Raw genomic sequence first — 24,160 nt, forward strand, 5'->3', positions numbered from 1 at the left:
ATATGGTCTCTGACCACAGGGGCTGCAACTATTAACTACATGGGGCCCCAGAACCATCTGTTGGGCCTGCAAGGCTGCTTTGCCCCCAAGCCATGCCCCTGTGCCATACACCCGATGCCAGTTAAGTCTGGCTTGGCCCATACGGAATTTGCAAGCATCGATCAGCAGATTGTTGGCTCCCAACAAAGCCCTGTGGTTTTGCACTTGTAGTTCTTGGGCAAAAAAAAAAAACAGGTCACCCAACAACACCGGCACGTCAGCGATCTAACAGGCAACATATTGTAGACTTGAACCTTGTGAATTTGTACACAACGAAACACAAATACACAAAACGCACGGGCACCAAAGCGGCAGGGTGATGAAAGTGCAATAATTTATTCATGTGAACACCATCTCTGAAGTCTCGGATTTGGTGGTAAGTAAGGAGACATGCCCCACTCCATTACAGAAAACAGATGGGGAGGAGTGGTGGGGAGAGAACAGAGCAAGCAAACTCCATTTAAGTGCAGAGGCTCATGGGCAGAAGTTGGCAAAGTGAAGCAGAATCCAGGCCAGCTTGCATTTCTCCCTATTACCATGCAGGGCAGAGGAAGAGGAGGAAGGCTCTTAATCCACCTCTTCGATGGTGGGGCCTGAAGAGCCACCGCCAGCTCCTCCGGCTCCTGGGAAGCCCCCGGGCATCCCACCCGGCATCCCCCCGGGCATGCCCCCTGCCCCTTGGTACAGCTTGGTAATGATGGGGTTGCAGACGTTCTGCAGCTCCTTCTGCTGGTGCTCATATTCATCCTTTTCCGCCATCTGAGTGAGACAAGGAAAGAAGAGGTGCGATACCGTTAAGGATATTCTGAACTTTAACAAGCTCGTCTTTCGTTTCCCATTCTAACAACAGATTGTACATTTTAGATAGTAAGTTTTTCTTTCTTTTGTAAAAGTCCTTTTTCAAATCGTGAGCTTTGGTCCGGGGGAAAGCATTTTTCCTGTCTGTTTTAAACGTTTCATATAATTGATGATATTGTAACCAGTCTGTAACATGGCTCCTTACGTTTTCTTCTGATTTCAATTAAGCACCCACCCCCCTTCTGTAAAGTGTAGCAATTCCCTCTAAGTTGCCCATTGTCTATCCGTATTAACTCTTTATTGCAATAGCCTCAATGGGAGAGAGCCACAGAGGTGTTTTCCTTTCCAGCAAATTTTTATATTTCTCCCAAACACTATGCAAATGCTTCCTTAGAATATGGTTCATAAAGCCTTTATGGATTTTTGCCTTCCCATACCCAAAGGCATGCATGCCAACCTTATTATTCAATGGATTATTGAATGGTTTAGTTCATGTAAAATATGCAGGGATGTATGGCATGCAAAATGAACCACCGAAAGAGAAGAAGGGAAGTCATTGATTTAAGGTTGTTTAAATGAATATTTTGAAATGTAATTTAGAAAATTTAACAAAAATTGTGTGTATACACACACACACACACACACACAAAATCCTCAGCCAGTTCCCACCTCTATGAAAGATCAAAAGGGTGTATGCTTCGGCGTTTTGCTCCTGCAGGAAGAGACACTGATTTCTCTGCCCTTCCTTAGCAGCTAGCACTCTCCCCAGGAAACCATGTTTCAGGAAAGTTAGATTTGGCTTTTCAACCAATCTGCAAAGGGGAAGATCTATATTACGCCAAACTCATGCTCCATCACTCGGATGCTTTGGCTGCCCTCTAGTGGAACACAGCTGAACAACAACAACCCGCGATTCAAAGGCGAACTCAAAATGCCGCAATAAGGTTCCAACAGAAGTGAAACCGACATGTCAGTCACACTTCCACTTGTGCTGTGCCTAGAAAGAATGGGTCTGAGCAATTCTTCCACTGGCTCTGCTCCTGTTCTAAGGAAAGATCAGTGACAGATCAGAACCAACAGGAATCCGGGGGAAACCCGAATTGCATTTGCTCTGATTGAGCACTCAGCAGCGCTTTTCCCCTGTGGGGGAGCCGTGGAACAAGAGAAAACATAAGCCCTAAGTTACAATTCCCAGGAAAACCTGCAGAGAAGCCATCTTGCATCTACAGCAGTAAACAAAGCCTCGCTCGCCTGTAGTTTACTGTGCTATACCAAGGCAACTAAGGTTGTTTATCACTGGAGATCTGAAATCCAGTAAAAAAAACCTCCTTCTCTGCCATCACACATTGCTTTATTGCAGGCATGGGGGAGCACTGTGGCCCTGCAGAAGTTGCTCCCATTACCTCTTACTGTTACCCATCTGGCAAGGGAGCTGGAGTCATAGAAGCAGAGTGTCACAGAGTTAGAAGGGACCCCAAAGTTCATTTAGCCCAACTCCCTGCAATGCAGGAATCTCTCAACTACAGCATTCACGACAGATAAACATCCAACCTCTGCTAAAAAAAAACCTCCAAGGGAGAAGAGCCCACAACATACAAAGTGCTGCAGGTTCCTGAACCTCACATTATCATTTTGATTAAAGGTAAAGGGACCCCTGACCATTAGGTCCAGTCGTGGACAACTCTGGGGTTGCGGCGCTCATCTCGCTTTATTGGCCGAGGAAGCCGGCATACAGCTTCCGGGTCATGTGGCCAGCATGACTAAGCCGCTTCTGGAGAACCAGAGCAGCGCACGGAAATGATGTTTACATTCCCGCCGGAGCGGTACCTATTTATCTACTTGCACTTTGATGTGCTTTGGAACTGCTAGGTTGGCAGGAGCAGGGACCAAGCAACGGGAGCTCACCCCGCTGACCTTATGATCGGCAAGCCCTAGGCTCTGTGGTTTAACCCACAGTGCCACCCGCGTCCCTTCATTTTGATTATTATTTATTAAATCTGTATACTGCCCTTCACCCACAGATCTCAGTGCGGTTCAGTGTAAAACTGCGATATAAAAACCGCAAAATACGTAGTAGAAATAAGATCCGAACCTCCTCGATTGCTTGCCGTATGTGCCTCATGCAGTCCTATTTATCTTAATTTCCCCCTCCTGCCTCACTGTGGCTTCTTTTCCAAACAGGAAGTAAATTTCGAGACAAGGACCGCCGCTGCTCACACCTGCTTCCCTTTGTAAGCTCACCTGGTTCCTGTCCAGCCAGGAAATGACCTCGTTGCATTTGTCCAGGATCTTCTGCTTGTCCTCCGGGGACAGCTTGTCCTTGAGCTTCTCGTCTTCCGCCGTGCTCTTCATGTTGAAGGCCAGGGACTCCAGGGAGTTCTTGGCCGTGATCTTCTCCCTCTGGATCTCGTCCTCAGCCTTGTACTGTTCTGCCTCTTGGACCATGCGCTCAATCTCCTCCTTGCTCAGGCGGCCTGCGGCACGAGAGAGAAGCCACACAGGTCAGGGCAAACTGCTAAGCCGGGGTGGGGGGTGGGGGCTGTCTGCAGGTTATCTGGATGGCCAATGCTCAAGGATGGTAGGAGCTGGGACAGAGCAATCTGGCCACAGGTGTCTCCATGCCTGCTCCAAATATACTGAGGCTGACGGGATGACAAGAGACACATCAGTATACTGCAGGCCAAAATCCAGCCAGTACACTAACATTCACTGGATCCCAATCAAGGATTGATTTCCCCCAGTGGAAGACGGAATAAAACTTAGGGGTCATCCACACCTCTGTTTCTCCCATGATTTCTTTTTTAAAAGTTTTTATTTATACTTTTCAAGTTTATACATTTCATTAGTTTTACAATTAATTTAACATTTCAATGTTTGACTTTCTTCCCCCTCTTTCTGCAGTTCCTTAAATTTATTTTTTAACATCTGCATATCCAAACTCATTTAATTTGCTCCTTTAATTATCACCTTTAAATATATACTCTTATGAAACTGCAGGTTGTTACAATAATCCTGTCAATGTTTCTACCTGTTTGCAATTTATCTGTAAATACTCAATAAACCATTTCCATTCTTTTATAAATTCCCCCTTGATTTCTAGTCCTGAGTCTGAGTTGGTTCTTTTTCCTTTAATCTGCAGAAAACCCGGTGGACATTTGTTCCAAATCAGCAGTAAACAGGGGGGTTTCCAGGGAAAGTGGCAGGACAAAAAAAAGAAAGACAGAAAAAGAACCTCTCAGACCCGTGACTAGAAATCTTGTGGGAAAGAGACGTGCGGATGAGCACATTTAACCCTCCAGACTAGAACTGAAACAAATCTGGCTGCATTCAGGCAGCACTTCATTCTGTCTTCCCCCATGCTTCCTAATTCCCACATGTATTTAGGCGCCAGGCAAAAACATTCCCTCTTCTCCCAGCCCTTTGGCTAATGAAACCCTCTATGGCCTTCTAAATTTTGTGTGTGTGTGTGTGTTACTACGCTACGCATTTTTGTGCTTTGATATGGTAAGCCATGCTGTGACCCTCGGACAAAGAAATTTAATTAATAATAATAATATCGCTTTGTTTATTCATTTGCAGAGCTTCACTCCCTATTCCACTGGGCTACTACTGAACAAAAAAATTCAAACCTTCAATGGAATCCAAGCAGAGTTGGCACATTGGCCTGTTTGGGGCATATGTGCTGGTGTTGACTGGGTGCCCAGGTTAGCAACCACAAGGATGTGTTGTGACAGGCAAGAGCCTATAGCTGCTGTGCCCGCCCCCCTTCAGCCAGCGTACTCACCCTTATCGTTGGTGATGGTGATCTTATTCTCCTTGCCGGTGCTCTTGTCCACAGCAGAGACGTTGAGTATGCCATTGGCATCAATGTCAAAGGTCACTTCGATCTGGGGGACGCCGCGTGGAGCAGGGGGGATGCCCGTCAGCTCAAACTTGCCCAGCAAATTATTGTCTTTGGTCATAGCACGCTCTCCCTCATATACCTATTTGCGAAGGGGGGGTGGGTGAGAAGGAAGGAAGGAGAACACCAGGAGGTTAGAAAGCAAAGCTTGGTTCTGGAAGACACAAGAATTACCCACCCGAGAAGAATGGCAGATGAAAGTGATGGACTACATGGAACTGGCTGAGATGACTGGCAGAATTCAAGACCAGGGAGAAGGGTCGATGGAAGAAAATTGGAAAAAATTCAACATATATCTTCAAAAATATTGTAATATAAAAGACTGTTAGGAAGATGTGGGAAAAAGAAAATTAGGTCGTTTTGGTAGATATGATATAAAGGGTTAAGCAAAAATGAGTTGATGAAATTGATGAAACAGAGGATGTTCAACTACATTATTTTAAATTAAAATACGCCAATTAAAAAAGGTTAGAAGGATTTGCTGGAAATATGATCTGAACTAGAATACAAAATTGGGAGGTGAGAGGAGGTCATGGAAATAAGTAAAGGGAAAAGGTTATGTAAAGGTTTAATCTGTTTTTGTTCTATTTTAACTCAATGCATTTTTATATTTTTTGTTTCGTCTTCTTTTTTACTCTATTTTATTGTTCATTTTTTTTCTTGTTATTTTTCGCTTTGTTATGGTTAAATTTCTCTTTGTATTTTGTATTGTTCTTTTTTCTTTTTTGCAACTTTAAACTTGGAATAAATATTATTTTAAAAAAAAGAAAGAAAGAAAGCAAAGCTTGGTTCTCCCAACGCAACCACACCATGCAAGAAACTCGGGGTGTGCATCCTTCCGGCAACTACACAAAACCACCCTTAGCTTCGGTCAACTGAGTCTGCGCCATTGTTCTGGCAATGCTCGGCCTGCTAAATGCAGCGCTCAGCCAGCATCCCATAATGCTCCCTTGCCATGATCACAGTCACTTCCCCTTACCTGAATGAGCACCCCAGGCTGGTTGTCCGAGTATGTGGTGAAAGTCTGGGTCTGCTTGGTGGGGATGGTTGTGTTGCGCTTGATGAGGGCGGTCATCACCCCGCCGGCCGTCTCGATTCCCAGGGACAGAGGCGTGACGTCCAGCAGCAGCAGGTCCTGCACGTTTTCGGACTTGTCCCCGCAGAGGATGGCAGCCTGGACAGCTGTGGGGGAGAAGAGCAACGCAGGTGGTGATGGAGCAGTCAAGCCAACAGACAGGAATTTAGGCCTGGTTTAGCAGGCTCGTCTTATGCTCTTAAGAAGACAACTAGTTTCTCTCCAGTTGTGACCACTGGCTGTTCCAAAGCCCTCTGGAGTTTCCTCCAACCTTAGAGAAATTTTGTAAAACCACTCTGGAGAACTGCAGCTCTGTGAGGGAAGCAGCAATCTCCCAAAAACTCCTAGCACCCTTTGTCAGTTGGCATTTCTTAGTGCAAAAAGTATCAATCTGATGTGTAGAGATCCTTCCTATTCTAATTAATTCAAGAGCGTTCTGGAAGCTTTCTCTGTGTGAAAGAAACAAGCAAAAGGTTCGTGATGTTTGGGTTGTTCCTTCAAAGATGCTGAGTACAACTGGCTTAAGATTGGTTCTCTTATCTCTTCTGTCAAGGTGATGCGGACTATAAAAATAGGCCAGGAGGAGCCTAGGTTTCACCTTCTGTCTTTCATTCCTTCTGGCGTGGTGTTCTGCACACAGTATGCTTAGTGTTAAGGTTTTAGTCTTATTATAAGTTATTGTAAGTTAAAGTTAAGTCTGCGGCAACTGGATTTCTTATGGACTGAATGTACAGTGGTACCTCGGGTTACATACGCTTCAGGTTACACACGCTTCAGGTTACAGACTCCGCTAACTCAGAAATAATGCTTCAGGTTAAGAACTTTGCTTCAGGATGAAAATCGTGCTCTGGCGGCGCAGCGGCAGCAGGAGGCCCCATTAGCTAAAGTGGTTGCTTCAGGTTCAGAACAGTTTCAGGTCAAGTACAGACCTCCGGAACGAATTAAGTACTTAACCCGAGGTACCACTGTATTGGATTTGTGACCATTATGCTCATTTGCCCTCAGTAGCAGTAAAGCTCTGCTGGATGAAATATTAATTGCCTCTCGTCTATTTTTTGGGAATCCTGCAACGTTTAAGTTTTTACTCTGCTAACTGTAATTTGGGATTCTACTCTGGATCAATACTGAGTAGAATTCCACGACACCCTTAACCAACTAGAACCCCCAGGGTGCTTTGGGGGAGGCCATAGCTGCTTAAAGGGGCATTGTAGTGCTGGGTGTGGTAAAAAGATATGAGGACACCTCCTGGAAGATCAGAAGAATTACAACCTGCTTCTGTCCTGATGGGGCAGGTGGAAGCCAACGCGATTCTATCAGCATTCCCAAACGGTACTATCAACACTAGACTTTTAATGCTTTGTAGAATTACGTTGAATACTGCGTCCCTAGAAGCCAGGCGTGAAACGTGGCCCTCCAGGAATCTCTATCTGGTCCTTGGGACAGTGCCCAGGCCACAGCCTTTGCTGGCCCCATTTCTGCCTGGCTAGAAATGTATCCTTGGACCCTGCTGACGCTTCTTGCTTTCCTGGCGGGAGTGCGAGGAAACCTCTGGCTTCCACTTGGCTGGAGTATCACCCACTGATCACAGGTAGAGTCATGGCTCAGGACCATATGAACCAACCCAGACCCTGTGAGAGGTCTGGAGGACAGCAACACAAGGGCCTTTTCTGTGGTAGCTCCCCATTTATGGAATGCTCTCCCCAGGGAGGCCTGCCAGGCACCTTCACTACATATATTTAGGTGACGAGTGAAAACGTTTCTCTTCAGCCAGGCCTTGAACTGGTTAACATTATATATCCTTTTAAACGTGTTTGTGGAAAGAGGGTTATCCGTCTTGTTTTTGTTATGTATTTTGCAATTTTATTTTGTGAATCACCTCAGGATCTTTGGATGAGGGGAGGTATACAGATTTAATAGAGTGGTACCTCATGTTACGGACGGGATCCATTCCGGAGGCCCGTCTGTAATATGAAATGCCCACAACTCAAAGCGCTGCGTCTGCGCAGGTGCGTTTTGGCGCTTCTGCACATAGCGCGATTCTGCACATGCACGAGCGGCGGAACCAGGAAGTAACCCATTCCAGTATTTCCGGGTTGCCATGGGACATAATGCAAAAAGACACAGCATGAAGCAGACGCAACATGAGGTATGACTGTAAACAATAAAGGAGTTAAACGTGTTGCTCCACCCACTCAAGCCTCTGGCCTCACCCTTGACTGGCATGCAGCTCTTCGATTGAAAAAGGTTCCCCACCCTTTGCTCAATACTTCACTGCCCTTTCTTTGGTATGCAGCGCGGTTGAGTAACAAATCCCGATCGACAGCTTCACCCTTACGACGGTTCCAACTCCAGCGTGAACATTAAGAAGAGCTTGGCTGCTGCATCAGCCCAGTGGCCCATCTAGTCTAGAATCTTGTTCTCATAGTGTCTAACCAGAGGCTTATGGGAAACCCAGTGCTGTTTGTTTTTCTAGAAAAAGTGGTGCCAGAACTCACCCTGCACCCCTCCCTCATTGTCTTAGAATGACAGTGGTGCTCACCTGAGAGGTGCAGGAACTGAGTTCCTGTGAGTTCCAGCTGAAAAAAGCCCTGTGGGAAAACCCCAAGCAGGAAGCTGAGGACACCAGACCTCTCCCCATCTGAGGTTCCCAGCAGCTGGGAGAGGCAAGCATGCTACTGAATACCAACAACTGAGGCAGAATACATCCATCAGGGTTAGCGGGTAAAGCCAGGCATCTGGCTCAGGCCCCAATAACTGGCAGAGGGCCCTCTTCTCATTTTTCAGGAGGCAACTTAAGATGGTTAGATGATGGAAACCAGCTGCCTCAGAAAAGCTGCAGCAGTTACGGAAGAGGAGAGCCTCTGGGTCCCCTGCAGGGACCTGGGTTCTTGGAACGTACCTAAAAATACCAACCCCTGATAGCAGCAGCGCTGCCTGCAGGACTAGGCAAAAGTTTTATCTACTAGTCCAGCATCATGTTCTCAGGGGGGCCAGCTAGATGGGAAGCCCCAAAGCAGCACCCACTCTCTCTCCTGCCGTTTTCAGCAATTATTATTCTGTCTCCGACAGAGGAAGAAAAAACTTAGCCATCGGGCTTCCCCCCACTTGCGTTTCCTAGAAGGCTGCCACTTCTGTTCCAGCAAAATACAGGACAGGGCAGCTGGGGGCGATTCCCCACCCCCATGGTGCTGCAGTGGCTTCAAAGCAATCCACTAAAATCTACTGCAGCCTAACCGGGTGGCCCTGTCTGGAATTTGTCACACACACACAAATCTGTCCATCTTTCTGGGCTACATGAACCTTTCACATACCCTTTCAACGCGTGCATTTGGAAAGGATCCCTAACTTGGCACCGAGAGAGAAGGACCTGAAATACGGGACAGAACCGTATCAATACAGGACGTAGCATTTTACATCCAAGTATGGGGAAATCTTGCATTATATACAGGACAGGTGGCAACCCTCGTTTCCTAGCAACCAGCATTCTGAGGCCTACCACCTCTGGCAAGGCTCTCTTACCTGCGCCATAGGCCACTGCTTCATCAGGGTTGATGCTCTTATTGAGCTCCCTGCCGTTGAAGAAGTCCTGCAGGAGCTTCTGGATCTTGGGGATGCGGGTGGAGCCACCAACCAGCACAATGTCGTGCACCTGAGACTTATCTAGCTTGGCGTCCCGCAGGGCCTTCTCCACGGGCTCCAGGGTGCCCCGGAAGAGGTCGGCGTTCAGCTCCTCGAAGCGGGCCCGGGTGATGGAGGTGTAGAAGTCTATGCCCTCGTAGAGGGAGTCGATCTCGATGGAGGCCTGGGTGGAGGAGCTGAGGGTGCGCTTGGCCCGCTCGCAGGCGGTGCGCAACCTCCGGACCGCCCGCTTGTTGTCCGTGATGTCCTTCTTGTGCTTGCGCTTGAACTCCGACACAAAGTGGTTCACCATGCGGTTGTCGAAGTCCTCGCCGCCCAGGTGGGTGTCGCCGGCCGTTGATTTCACCTCAAAGATGCCGTCCTCGATGGTCAGGATGGAGACGTCGAAAGTGCCGCCGCCCAGGTCAAAGATGAGGACGTTGCGCTCGCCGCCAACCTACAGGAAGGATGGACCAGCAACATGTAAGGAGAACCGTGGCCTGTTTTGGGTGGAATCCCAGTACCTTCAACCAAAACTAAACACACAAACACAAATTCCACCACTTAACCATGAACCAAAGAACAGGACTCAATTGCAGACCTAAGCTTGGATTATTGTCAGGATTCTCTCAGAAGATTGCTGGGAAATGTAGTTTCGTGATAGCCCTTAGGACCACGTTCATATCAAACATGTAAAGCACTCCGATACCACGTTAAACGGTCGCCCCAAATAATTATGGCACCTGTAGTTTGCCAAGGGTGCTGAGAGTTTTTCAGAGACCCCACACTCTCTCAGAGTTAGAGCCCCCAGAGTTCCTTGGGAAAAGGGATTAAAAGTGCACCGGGAATTGTAGTTCTGGGAGGGGTATAGGTTGGTCTCCTGTCAGCACCCTTAAACTACAATTCCCAGAATTCTTTGGGAATTGAAAGTGCTTTAAAGGTATGAATTCGACCCAATAACTTTCTGGGATCTTATTGCCTAGAAGCGAGGGAAACCTGCGGTCCTCCAAGCTGTTGTTGGGACTCCCACTCCCATCAGCCCTGGCCAGCATGGCCAAGGGCCAAGAACGGTGGGAGCTGTAGTCCAGCAACACCAAGGGGTCACAGGCTTCCCAACCCTGCTCACGAAACCTAAGTGTTGTGTCCTCTTCCCTGCAATTCACTGTCCTGGGCTTAATCCAAACCTAGCAACATGTGGGGGGGGGGGGAGCAATGAAACCTCTCCTGACCTTTTTGTCCAGGCCATACGCTATGGCGGCTGCTGTGGGCTCGTTGATGATGCGGAGGACGTTGAGGCCCGAGATGGTGCCGGCGTCCTTTGTGGCTTGTCGCTGGGAGTCGTTGAAGTAGGCCGGGACTGTAATGACGGCATTGGCAATAGTCTGTGGCAGAAAGAGGGAGAAAGAACGGGAATTATAGGACTGATCTTGCCCCCATTGTGTTGTTGGTGGGTATTTTGTGGAAGGTAGAGAAAATAAAGGGGGAATTCAAATTTGCCTCATAGTCTTTTGCCTCTCCCACTCCACATTCCAAGCTTTTTCTATGTAAAAGGCCCAGAATCAATACGGAGCACTGACAGAAAGACCCAGAACCAGTGTACTGGAATTCTGGACAGCAGCTGCTGGTCTAATATATAGACCAGAGATTCCTGTCACCATTGCTCCCCAGTCATAACTAAACCAAAGTACAGTCGTACCTCGGTTTTCGAACAGCTTAGTTCTTGAACGTTTTGGCTTCTGAATGCCACAAACCCGGAAGCGACTGTTCCAGTTTGCGAACTATTTTTGGAAGCCAAACATCCGACGGGGCTTGCGACTGGCTGCAGGAGCTTCCTGCAGCCAATCAGAAGCCGCGCTTTGGTTTCCGAACATTTTGGAGGTTGAACAACCCTCCGGAACATATTGCGTGCTTTGGTTTCCGAACATTTTGGAAGTTGAACAACCCTCCGGAACAGCTTCGCGCTGCCCCCGGACCTCTTTTGAAGCAAGGGGCTGCGGGGAGATCGCTTCTCCCGGTGCTCCGAAGTGGGGCGGGGGGGCGGGAACACCTTCCCCCACCGCCCGGCTTCGGAACGGTGCTCCGAAGCGGGGCGGGGGGGTGGGAACACCTTCCCCCACCGCCCGGCTTCGGAACGGTGCTCCGAAGCGGGGCGGGGGGGTGGGAACACCTTCCCCCACCGCCCCGCTTCGGAACGGTGCTCCGAAGCGGGGCGGGGGGGTGGGAACACCTTCCCCCACCGCCCCGCTTCGGTACGGTGCTCCGAAGCGGGGCGGGGGGGCGGGAACACCTTCTGAAGGCGGACGGGGGGCAAAAGTCTTTGTCCCCCCTGCCTGCCTTCCCAGGGGCTTTTAAATCGCCCCGGATAGCGGAGAAGTCCTCCGCTGTCCCGGGGCGATTTTAAAATGCCGCCCGCCAGCATTTTAAGATTGCCCGGACAGCGGAGAAGTCCTCCGCTGTCCCGGGGTTTTTTAAAATGCTGGGGGTGGGAAGAAAAGCCCTTATCCCCCCCCCCCAGCCTTCAGAAGAGGTCCGGGGACAGACTGTCCCCGGACCTGGTCTGAAGGCGGTTTCCCTAGGAACGCATTAATTGATTTTCAATGCATTCCTATGGGAAACCGTGCATCGCAAGACGAAAAACCCGCAAGACGAAGAGACTTGCGGAACGAATTAATTTCGTCTTGCGAGGCACCACTGTATTTGGAAAACATAGCCTCTGTACTGATCTGATGTTTAGTAACTTTGATTATGGAGTTTACTTTTCTGAATTTTTCATTATTTTTTATTTAGTTTATTTTTATTTTTAAAAAAAGCTTTATAAAAATAATCTGGCATTAAGAAGATTGAACCCTCCACTGACCAAGCTGGTGAGAGGAGTTTTCAGTCCTGCTGGCTGCAGGGGTTTCCTCCACATTCCCAGCAGGATTGAACCCTACTCCTTGCCCATCCGGGTCAACTTGTTGACACCTGTAAGCTTCTTTTCTCCAGCTCTGGAGGGTAGGACTGGAACCAATGGCTTCAAGTTACAAAAAAGGAGATTCTGACTAAAGGTCAGAAAGAACTTTCTGACAGTAAGAACTGTTTGACAGGGGAACAGACTCCTACGAGAAGTGGTGGACTCTCCTTCCTTGGGGGTTTTTAAGCAGAGGTTGGGTGGCCATCTGTCATGGATGCTTTAGCCAGGATTTCTGCATTGCAGGGGGTTGGGGCTAGAGGACTCTCATTATCCTTTCCCAAAGCTACAGTTCTGTGATTCTATGAACTGGAACCCCCTGGCAAGCCCAAATTTGCCCACAAGCCAAAGGTTCAACCAGCCCACTGGCATAAGCAATAATCCGTCACTGCAGCTGGCGCCAACATCCCTCATGCTGCCCACCTTGCCCAGGTAGGCCTCTGCAATTTCCTTCATCTTGGTGAGAACCATCGACGAGATCTCCTCGGCGTAGAAGGACTTTGTCTCCCCTTTGTACTCCACCTGCACCTTGGGACGGCCCCCATCATTGATGACCTGGAAGGGCCAGTGTTTCATGTCCGAATGGACCACGGGATCATCAAAACGGCGGCCGATAAGGCGCTTGGCATCTGGGAAGAGGAGAAGCAGGGAAACAGTAATGAGAGCTTCCAAGGAATAGCAGCTTCCCTCAGGGAGCTAAGAGATGAGTAAGTCAAGAGCTCCGAACTTTTTTTATGTATGCAGCAACAGCAGCAAGAATACTCATCGCAAAATATTGGAAGACACAATTTGCCCACCCTGGAAGAATGGCAGATGCAACTGATAGACTACATGGAACTGGCAGAAATGACTGGCAGAATCCGAGACCTGGGAGAAGAGACAGTGGAAGAGGACTGGAAGAAATTTAAGGACTATTTGCAAAAGTATTGTAAATTGTATGAATGCTAGAATGATGCAGGATATAAAGATAATATGGCATTAGCGACTTAGCTGAAAGAAGTATGAAACTAACTGAACTATAAGAACAAAGGTGAAATTTGAATAATATTATGTCAAGCCTAAATATTTAAGTATTGGATAACAAAGGGTAAAATTGGAGACATAATAGTTGAAACGTATAATTTAAAATAAGTTTTGAGAGAAGGTGAAGTATTGCTGAACAAGATTTTGTAAATGGGAACACAGAAAAGGGAGATGTGAGGGAGTCAGAAAAGAGGGTTATGGAAAATTGGTTTATGAAATGGAATTATTTTTTATGTCTTCTTGTATGATTTTTTGTCTGTTGTCTCTTTTTTTGTATGTCTTTTTTCATTGGGGGGATGGTGCTTTTTTATTGTTTTTGGGTTGTGTTTGTGAATGGTGTTATACTGTTTAAAACCTTTAATAAATATTTTATATATAAAAAAAAGAGTAAGTCAAGAGCTCCATTATTCACATGCACTTAATCCACGTCCCCCTTCCAGGCGCTCCATGCCAGCAGGGAAAAAAGTGGGAAAAGCAAGAAATGTAAATTTTACCTAGGCAAACGAGGCTAATTTCTACACACCCCTCTCTATCCTCCCTCAAGGGGCTGCTTCAGAAAAGCCTGTGACTCCTGAGGGAAGGGGACCCCAAACCAAGAAGTCTGTGCCATCAGCTGCTTCAATCTCTGTTGCCTCTGGCCCCATCCACCCCTGGAAAGCGGCCCCTGGGAGGTTGCATAAGGAATTTGTGCTTTCAAGCTCACACACCTGATCAGCTGTTCTCTACATCAGCCAGCACTAGAATAAAGCCATCCATGAGATTGAGGTTGAATCCTGACAAGAAGTAGTACTGTTTTTGGGGGATAGGGGGTGAGCTGGTGTGGAGGACTCCCTGGTCCTGAATAGGGTAACTGATGCGCAGAAGGACCAGATGCGCAGCCTGGGAGTAATTTTGGACTCACAGCTGTCCATGAAGGCACAGGTCAAATTTGTGTCCAGGGCAGATGTCTACCAGCTCCATCTGGTACACAGGCTGAGACCCTACCTGCCCGCAGACTGTTTCGCCAGAGTGGTGCATGCTCTGGTTATCTCCCACTTGGACTAATGCAATGCGCTCTACCTTTGAAGGTGACCCGGAAACTACAACTAATCCACAATGCGGCAGCTAGACTGGTGACTGGGAGTGGCCGCTGAGATCATATAACATTAGTCCTGAAATGTACACTGGTTCCCAGTACATTTCCGAGCACAATTCAAAGTGTTGGTGCTGACCTTTAAAGCCCTAAATGACCTTGGCCTAGTATACCTGAAAGAGCATCTCCACCCCCATTGTCCAGCCCGGAAACTGAGGTCCAGGTCTGAGGGCCTTCTGCAGTTCCTTCCCTGCGAGAAGTGAAGTTACAGGGAACCAGGCAGAGGACCTATTCGGTAGTGGCACCCGCCCTGTGGAACGCCCTCCCGTCAGATGTCAAGGAAATAAACAACTATTTGACTTTTAGAAGACATCTGAAGGCAGCCCTGTTAAGGGAAGTTTTTAACGTTTAATGTTTTTAATATTCTGTTGGGAACCGCCCAGAGTGGCTGGGGAGGCCCGGCCAAATGGGTGGGATATAAGTAATAAATTTATTATCCTCCTCCTCTTCCTCCCAAAGGACCTCTCTGGGAGGATGCAGAAGGGTCCCTCAGCCCTCGGATGGAGCTTATCACCCCTCCAGATGGCGTGGCAAGGCCCGGCGTCGAGTTCTTACCGAAGACGGTGTTGGTGGGATTCATGGCCACTTGGTTCTTGGCAGCATCGCCGATAAGGCGCTCTGTGTCCGTGAAGGCCACGTAGCTGGGGGTGGTGCGGTTGCCCTGGTCGTTGGCGATGATCTCCACCTTGCCATGCTGGAAGACGCCCACACAGGAGTAGGTGGTCCCCAAATCAATGCCGACAGCTGGACCCTTGGACATTTTGGCTGCAAGGGGGAAGGCGACACACCGGTGACATCAATGCAAGAAGTGACAACAGCCCATTATTTGCTTAAACATACAGAAAAGTGTATTGGAGTTCAGCAGCATCTGTTCTAGCAAGGATCCCGCCATGTGTGCAAAACATCTGCATTGGCTGCGGGCCCCTGCTAGAAGCTTTGGGGAACGCACTAGACAAGGCTCTGGGGAAAATTTAACCCAGACATAATCCAACAAAATATTTCCAGGGGACCACAATGCAAACCGGCTACCGCTGTTCACGTGCAAAAATCTTGGACATGCTTGCAGGAGTCATTATGCCAAAATTTCCTCCTCTCCCCCTGCCCCCCCAAAAGCCTTAGGATCCTTCAGCTCCCAAGTAGGGAGACCAGGATGACGCAGGGAGATCGGCGTTAATGGGCTGGCTTACAATCCCAGCAAGAGTCTGATGCGAGATCGCTTTATGCAGAATGCAGACCTGAGAAATCACACTGCATTGGATCCATTGCTACGGGTTGGAAGACTGAGGAACCTCCGAGTATCCTGGTGGATCTTTAGGATAAGATACCAAAAAGTGTCCCTATTGATAAAGAACAAGGTAACGGGCAACTTTCCATGCCCAAAAGAATGTGACCATCGCCAACATTACTTTTTGTACTGCCATGCTCACGAAACTGAAATTGCTTTACTGTGTGGCGAGCGTCTTATGAGAGCTTAAGGGGAAGTCGCCACAGCAAAAACTCAGAGGTTGCAGTTCATTATAGCATTGGCTCTTCCTGTACCGCTCCTAGCACAGCACATGCTGGAAGCAGTATGGGAAGAACCCCAGAGCCACGTGAGCTGGAAATCAGAAAGCTGGCAGCAGATCTATTTCAAAGAATCAGAGTTGGAAGGGACCACGGGGGTCATCTAGTCTAACCCCTGCAATGCAGGAACCTTTTGCCCAACATGCGGCTCGAACCCACAACCCTGAGATAAAGAGTCTCATGCTCAACCGACTGAGCTAGGTGCCTGATAGAGCTATTTGGGGCTAAAGGGAAAAAAGCTTGCGTGCTTCCAAGATGCAGATGACTAGACCTTGCAGAGTGCTCTGCACATGCTCAGAGGCACCCTGTAGCCAGCTTGCCAATGCACAAGCACAGCCCCAGAGGTGGAAGAGCACCAACTTCCAGACAAGCTGGCTTCTAAACAGAGAAAGCGAAGATGGCACGTGGCGGTAGGGAGAAGCAATCTCAGCTGCAAATGAAAAACATAGCAGGAGATCTGAGGTGCTCCCCCCCCCCCCCAGCATCACTCCTAGCAGCTCCTACGGGAGGGCAAGGTAAGAAACACTGGGACTTGGCTGCAGCCAAGAAGGATCTGCTTTCAGATTAAGCCCTGCAGTTCAGAAGTCATGGTGTGGGGGTCCAAGAACGGGCAGTAGTTAAGCAAAACAGTACTGGGTTCTATTCTCGGCTTCAAGGCATGCTTGGCAGGGTTGCTGGCAGTCTGAAGGGCACAGCTGTTGCTCAAGATCAGATTATATATAAAAAACTACACACACCAGTGGCCAACTCTGCCCCAGGTCATTAAGGCGGGGTGGGGTGGGGGTGGAGACAGCCGTTTGGGGCTGGGCGGCTGGACTTTGCAAGAGTCTCGTGCCATGCTGCGCGCTCTCCCTCCTTGGCCTGTAAAGATTTTTCGAGAACTCTGCTACAGGGAGGGCTCCGAGACTGCGGAGGAGCGAAAGACGGCTGCAGTGAGCCAAGCCAAGAAACCGCAACAGGCGAAGGAGCTCAGAAACCCTCCTTCCTTCTCGCTCCCCAAGAAAGCCTCTGCTTCCAGGACCACCCTCTGGGAAAAAAACACCCCCACTAGACTCCCCTTCCTTTCCTGGAGCTTTTTTAAAAAAACCAAAACCAACCCCTGGAGGGCTAACTTTTCTACTCCCCTCACTCAAGATCCTAAATACCTAGAGAGGGAAAGTGTCAGGGCTTCAGCAGAGCCCTCCAATCTATTCTGGAGCAATTTCCAGCTTAGGGAACAACGTGGAGTGCCTCTGGGCATAGTTAAGAGTGTGTTCCCCTCATTTAAGTCTCATCTGCCTCCAGACATCTGGGTTTTCTTTTAGGGGTATGTGTGTGTGTCCTTTTATGTCAGTAGATCTGTGCCTCAGAACCACAGGTGGCAGGCAGCGTTTAGGGAAAGGATGGGGAACCTGTGGCCCCCCAGATGCAGCAGGACTACAACTCCCATCTTCCTCGGAGCTGATGGGAGTTGTAGTCCCATGATACTTGCGGAGGGCCGCAGGTGCCCCCAACCCCTGGTTTGGAGTGATAGAGCTAGGCCTGAGGAAATCCAGGTTCAAATCTCCAACCAGCTACAAGGTGACCCGGTAATCTCAACCAAATCACTCTCCAGTGGAATGCGAGACGCTGCCTTTCTCCTGACCATTGAGTGCCAATCTGTCTACACTGGTTGGCAGCAGCTCTCCAGGGTTTCAAAATGGGAGTCCTTCCAAGTCTTACCTGGAGGTGCTAGAGATTGAACCCAGGGCCTTCTGCACAGCTCTTAAAAATCAGTACTGAATGGGAAACCATGCACACGGGACAACAACCTCTTGCTGTATATGCTAAGCTCCTGAAACAAGGCCCTATGTTATTTTACATAAAATATTTCTGCCAGGTCGAAGGAGGCACACACCTACGTCCCACCATTTGACGCTTCTTTTGAACACCAGAAACCTATGCTTTTATGCTCGAGGCACAAAAACGTGTTCCCTTGCTCTATTCCAAGCGCGAATCGTTCCAGAGCAGTAGTTAGGACACATGAACAGCCGATGTTTGCAGATGCAGTCTTCTGGGCACCCAGCCAAGCCTAGGAATATCCCCAGAAGAGTAGAGGAAAAACTACTCTAACCACATTTAATTGGAGGATGGGATGGAGCACCGACTCCCATCTCCCTTCCAGAAAAAAAGGCACGTGTTCACACCTCCTGGGCAGCCAGTTTCCATTGGCTCCATTATTATTTTTTGTGGGGAGGGGGGAGCTATCCTACCAGGCTCTATGCCCCACCCACCCCTGCAACCCCAAAGAAGGCAAAGTCAGACAGGCACCTGAGGAAACCAAACACTCCGCCCCTTTCAAGTCCCTTCCAAGAGGTTTTAAGTGCGCTTGTCATGCACTCTGAATTCATCCAAATTAAGCTACCATCTAAGCAATAGCCAGCTTTAATCATACACTGAAATCAATGGGCTTAAGCAACCTGGCAGCAAACCTTAAACCCTGTTTACCTGGGAGTAAACTCCATAGAAATCAATAGGACTTACTGCTGAGTAGGAATGGTTCGCACTACGCAGTAAGTTGGATATTGCCCTTTGCAAATGAAGCTGCCATATGCAAGTATTCAAAATACGGATTGCACTTGTTGCAGGAAACTTCACCTGAGTCCTGTTGCCTTTAAATGCACAGCAACAGCTCCCTGCCCCCATCAGTTGGCAACTGCTATTTTTTTTAAAAAAAATTCCGCTTCAGTTCTAACGTGAATTGTAAGAATATACTCCCAGGGCAATCTAAGATGTACAGATCTACTAAGGAATCTAAGATGTACAGCTGTCTACAGGCAGATGTTTAGAGATTCAGAAGTACACACCTATTTTAAACTCCTAATTACAGTACTCTTTGGGGAAAAAACAAAACAGTCCAGTGCTCTTTTGAAGAACTGCTACCAGCCAGAACCAATTAGACAGAAAAAGATATGAATCAATCCATACTTTATTTATTTTAAAGATTCCAAACCACCCTAATGGATTCTGAGATGGTGGGTTGTTAGTTATTGTTATTAGTAGCAATACCACCAGAAGGAGCAATGAGTTAAACCTTGCAAAATAGTCACCAGCCAGTTCAATGGAAGCTGCCCAGAGAACTGCAAGTAACGGGTGTTGTCTGCCTGTAATTTTCCACGGTAAAGCTATAGTGGGCGCTTATATTTAGAGATGGCAAATATCCACCTATTTAAGTTGCTCCAAACTGAATGCCTCAACATCCAACGATGGCGTTCTGGTACTCGCCAACGAAAGCAGAACCCAGGCGTCCGGGCTCAGCCCTACTTTGCACTGAATTAGCTATAAATCCTAAATTCCAGGCACGCCTGCCTGCATTAAGTCCCAGAAAACGTAACTGCGCGATCCTAAGAAGATTTGCAGTCGCACAAGCCGGTCCTACGCATCTGAAGCGAGCCTTCAACAGCGGCCACTCCTAAATTAAAACTGCATATACGGTATAGGATTGCGTTTAGAAACAAGCTAGAAATAAAACCCGAGCTGCGTTTGCAAGGGAGCAAGCTTTGCAGAACGATCAAATGAGAGCAAGTTCTGAGTTGGAACACGATAAGGATCCTGTAAATAAAGCGTCTGCAAAGCCCGTAAGAAAAAGGCAAACAGGATCATAACTTCCGCAGCCCATTCGAAATTAGCGCACACAAAAAAGTGGCGAAAGATGCGTTCGTCGCCCCTCCCCAGTTTGGGGTGCTCGCTGGACCCCAAATTCCAGCGACTCGTTTCCAAACGCAACCAACGGCGAAGCTCAGGTCAAGCCCTAGAACCGAACCCGTGTTTTACGCCGCGGTGCAGCAAAGCCACTCTGCACTATGCTCAGGGGCACTCTTGCACTGGAAATGAACCCATCCGCTCCACAACGGAACTGCAGCAGCCCGAATGCACGCAGCCTCTTCGCTTTCGCGCGGTGCAATCGACAGGAACGACCCGCGCTTGGGGATCCCTCCTGCGAGGATCCGCCGCGATCCTTACTGGAATCCGAGGGAGCCCGCCCCAGACGCCTGGCTGCAAACGCGGGAAAAGTGCGCAGTTGTTGAGAGACGCCAAACTTCTGCTCCCACCCATGCATGCACACAAACAAGCTGCAATACAGCCATATATACCTTATGCAAGATGCAGCCCCTTTTCTTCTGACAGCAACTGGAAATAACAATTGGAAAAATTGCTATCTATATTGAAAGTGCGCCGCAGCTGCAAACAACTGGAGAGCGTCGGCACGCGCGCGCCCGCCTGCTACTCCCAGGCTTTATATGCAAACCGCCCTCCCCGCCCCTCTTATTGCGCGCGCTAGTGCATTTTTCTCTTCCCCACCCCGTTTAAGGGCACTGACACTTTGCAGAAGCTTCTCGACTTGGCTTCGAATCCGTCCAATCCGGGTCCGGCTCGGCTTGTCTGTCAAAGAGGGAAGGGGCGGGGCCGGGCTCCAGCTGTCTCGGCGCGGGAGTGGAACTTTCAAGAAGCCAAGGGAGGGGGGGATCCGGTTTCGCGCGCCCCCCGCCCCGTTTACACGGCAACCCGGAGTGACACCCGGCGCTCCATAAATAAAAAGTTTCCCGTTGGAGCTATGAGTTTAGTTTCTAATTTTGCAGTTGGGGTGCGTGGTTATTTTTAGGGAGAAGGGCAGGTGTGGGACAGGAGAGAGAGAATGAGGATCTGTATAGAAGACCACCTGGAGAGTTTATGGCCAAAGTTGGGGTTGGTTTTGTGTGTGTTAGGGGGCTGCAATGTTTGCTTCTCAACTCTGAAGGGTGTTGCAGAAGGAAGAATCTGCATCTCCAGGACATAATTTGAACAGGTGTGAAAAAGCACCTCTGAGCATATGCAGAGTGCTTGTCCAAAATAGCATACCTAAGCATATGAAGCATTAGGGGAAGATGGCCTCTTCCTTCCTCTCTGCTCCACCCCTTTGCTAATATTTATTAATTTGATTTATATCCACCTTTCCTTCAAGGTGGTGTACGTGGATTTTTCACCTCCACGGTTTATCCTCGCAAACAATGCTGTGACATAGGTTAAGCTAAGAGACAGTGACTGACTCAAAGCCACCCACCCAAAATTGCAGAGTGGGAAAGGACCACGAGGGTCATCTAGTCCAACCCCCTGCAATGCAGGAATCTCAGAAATCTCCTGCTCAGTGTGCCAGCCAAGTCAAGTGATATGTGACTATTGTAATGGATGAACATTATCCGGTCACTTCATTATTGAGTTCTCCGTGCCCCTGGGGTTTGGCTGGCCTTCAAGTCAGGACAGAGGTTTAAGAGTGGCAGACCCTGCCCTGTGGAACTCCCTGCCAGTAGATACTCAGCAGGAAACATCCCTCCCTTCCTTTGGAAAACTTTTGTTGTTGAGACAGGCCTTTACAACATGATTTCTGCTGCTCTCCCTCTTATAACCAAACAGTATTTATGTTTTAAATGACTGGATTACAGAATTGTAGAGTTGGAAGGGACCCCAAGGGTCATCTAGTCCAACCCCCTACAATGCCAGAATCACAGCTAATGTTTTTTCTGGCTCTTTTGTTGGTCTTATCCCCTATGTGCTGTACTCCACCTTCTTCTTATTGTTTTTCAGGAAAGTGCAGGTTTTGTGTGGCAGTGGTAGACACTTGGTGGAAAATGGGATGGATGGTGTTTCTATTTAACGCCCTCTGTGCCTGTTTTCCTGTTAAATGCACATCACAGGCTCCTTCAGCTCTAACATTTTTCTTTAGACTGCAGTGTCTATTAAGACTAGGTACATGACTCTCAAGCGGAAAAACACAGCCACCCTCAGGGACCATAATTTGAACTTTGATTACCATCGTGTATCTCAGTCTGTACTTTCCCACTCTTAGGTTAAAAACAACATCTTTCCTAGACTCGAGTTACAGATAGGTAGCCGTGTTGGTCTGCCATAGTCAAAATTAAAAAAATCCTTCCAGTAGCACCTTTAAGACCAACTTAGTTGGTCTTAAAGGTGCTACTGGAAGGATTTTTTTTATTTTTCCTAGACTCGGTTGTATTAAGAAGCAGTTGCTTAAGATTCCAGGGCTGCACCATTTTTATTTTTGCCTCTTATCTCAGGGGTGTTTCACTTAAAAGAAAGGACCCTCAGTAAATTTTGACATTTTGCTTCCAGGCTGATCATATTTAAGAGAAAAACTACAGCTAACCTTTTTCATGGGCTTTATAAACAAGCATGCTTAACCTGCCTGTTTTTATTTTGAAGGGGTGGGAGAAACCCATTCACAGGGCCCCAATCCAGAATAATAATAATATAATAATAATAATAATTTATTATTTATACCCCGCCCATCTGGCTGGGTTTCCCCAGCCACTCTGGGCGGCTTCCAAAAGAATATTAAAATACTATGATACATGAATGATACTATGATACTATGAGAATGCACTCCTGATCCAGACTGAGGGCCTGCACTAGTCATCTGCTGAAAACTACAGTGGTACTTCAAGTGACAAATGCCTCAGGTTACAAACTCCACTAACCTGGAAGAGTTACCTCGAGTTGAGAACTTTGCCCCAGGATGAGAACGGAAATCATGTTCCAGCAGCGCAGCAGCAGCTAGAGGCCCCATTAACAAAAGCACGCCTCTAATTAAGAACAGTTTCCGGTTAAGAACGGACCTCTGGAATGAATTAAGTTCGTAACTAGAGGTACCACTATTCAGTGGTACCTCGGGTTAAAGATGCTTCAGGTTACAGACTCCATTAACCCTGAAACCTCAGGTTAAGAACTTTGCTTCAGGATGAGAACAGAAATAATGCAGCAGTGGCGCAGCGGCAGCAGCAGCAGGAGGCCCCATTAGCTAAAGTGGTACTTCAGGTTAAGAACAGTTTCAGGTTAAGAACGGACCTCCAGAACAAATTAAGTTCTTAACCCGAGGTACCACTGTACCCCCTTACCTGGCTGCCATTCCTCACCAGCCTACCAGGAAGCAGCCAGGAGTGAGCAAATAGCAGTTGCAGCCAGTGTGTCAGGTGTCAGACTAAAGGTCTGGAAGGCCAAGGTTCAAATTTCCCACTCAGCCATGAAGCCCACTGAGTGCAAGTTGAAATCTCTCAACCTAACCAACCTTGCAATGTTGTTGTGGCACCAGGCTTGGCTCCAGGAGTTGCCAGAAGAGCAGAAGGTGCCACCCAAGTGCCTTAGAGACTCCACACTGGATTTGTGTACGGTTTACTCCTTAGCTTTTTATATGCCACAAAGCAGTGGAGGTTTAGGAGCAGAGTTTTCCTTCTTCTAGATGGGCTCCCTTCCCAGGTTGATGAGCCTCATCTAGGGGAAGTCTAATGCTTATGGCTTCTAGGAGCTACAGCTGAGAGCTGAGTGCTGGGTAGAAGAGTTTGGATTTGATATCCCACTTTATCACTACCCTAAGGAGTCTCAAAGCGGCTAACATTCTCCTTTCCCTTCCTCCCCCACAACAAACACTCTGTGAGGTGAGTGGGGCTGAGAGACTTCAGAGAAGTTTCACCCAAGGTCACCCAACAGCTGCTCGTGGAAGAGCGGAGACGCGAACCCGGTTCACCAGATTACGAGACTACCGCTCTTAACCACTACACCATACTGGCTTTTGGGTAGAGACCAAAAGTGGCCAAACTACCCCAGAAGAAGCATGACGTCTCCCCCTAGCCCTCCCCCTCCTCTAGCACCCCATAACTGTAATTATAAATAAATAAAGCAGCAGAACTGGGAGCACACATTTTTGAGCAGGGCCTTGCAAGCGTGTTGTTGTTTTTCCAAAGTAACAGCAGATGTCAGATGAAGCATGCTTGAATAATGTCACACGTACGTTGGAGCTCAGGCTGGTAATCTTTCCTAAATGGCCGAATGATGACGCCTGGACCAGGAAATGCCCAGTAAAGCCAAGTGGCCTTGTTTCACCTCTCCCTGACCTTCTCTGCTGGCGTAAACCAACACCATTTGCCTTCTGAAGTCCAAGGGGGCTGCCCTCTCAGTATACGAAACTAGCAGCCAAGAGGGGTGACACTACAGAGAACATGCTGGATCCCGTTTCTTGCCTTGTAACAGCAGAGACAAAAGTATGTTCATTTG

At 48.2% G+C, this 24,160-nt stretch overlaps 1 protein-coding gene across 2 annotated transcripts; it reads right to left on the reverse strand.

Annotated features, from left to right (window-relative positions):
* Positions 1-351: 351 nt before the first annotated feature.
* Positions 352-20,370, reverse strand: LOC308484158 (heat shock cognate 71 kDa protein-like). Of its 2 annotated transcripts, none has more exons than XM_081018830.1 (9): positions 20,212-20,370; positions 15,092-15,301; positions 12,805-13,010; positions 10,661-10,813; positions 9,333-9,888; positions 5,718-5,920; positions 4,622-4,820; positions 3,079-3,311; positions 352-798 (listed from the first exon to the last, which is right to left on the reverse strand). In XM_081018830.1, exons 2-9 carry the CDS (start codon positions 15,294-15,296, stop codon positions 607-609), a joined length of 1,947 nt encoding a protein of 648 aa, XP_080874956.1. In that variant the 5' UTR covers positions 15,297-15,301; positions 20,212-20,370; the 3' UTR covers positions 352-606. The 2 variants fall into 2 exon arrangements, with proteins under 2 accessions (XP_080874956.1, XP_080874955.1); XM_081018829.1 differs by lacking the exon at positions 20,212-20,370 and adding an exon at positions 20,081-20,186.
* Positions 20,371-24,160: the final 3,790 nt, after the last annotated feature.

This window comes from Podarcis pityusensis, assembly GCF_964106645.2.
Source record: "Podarcis pityusensis genome assembly, chromosome: 8".
NCBI classification, from domain to species: Eukaryota; Metazoa; Chordata; class Lepidosauria; order Squamata; family Lacertidae; genus Podarcis; species Podarcis pityusensis.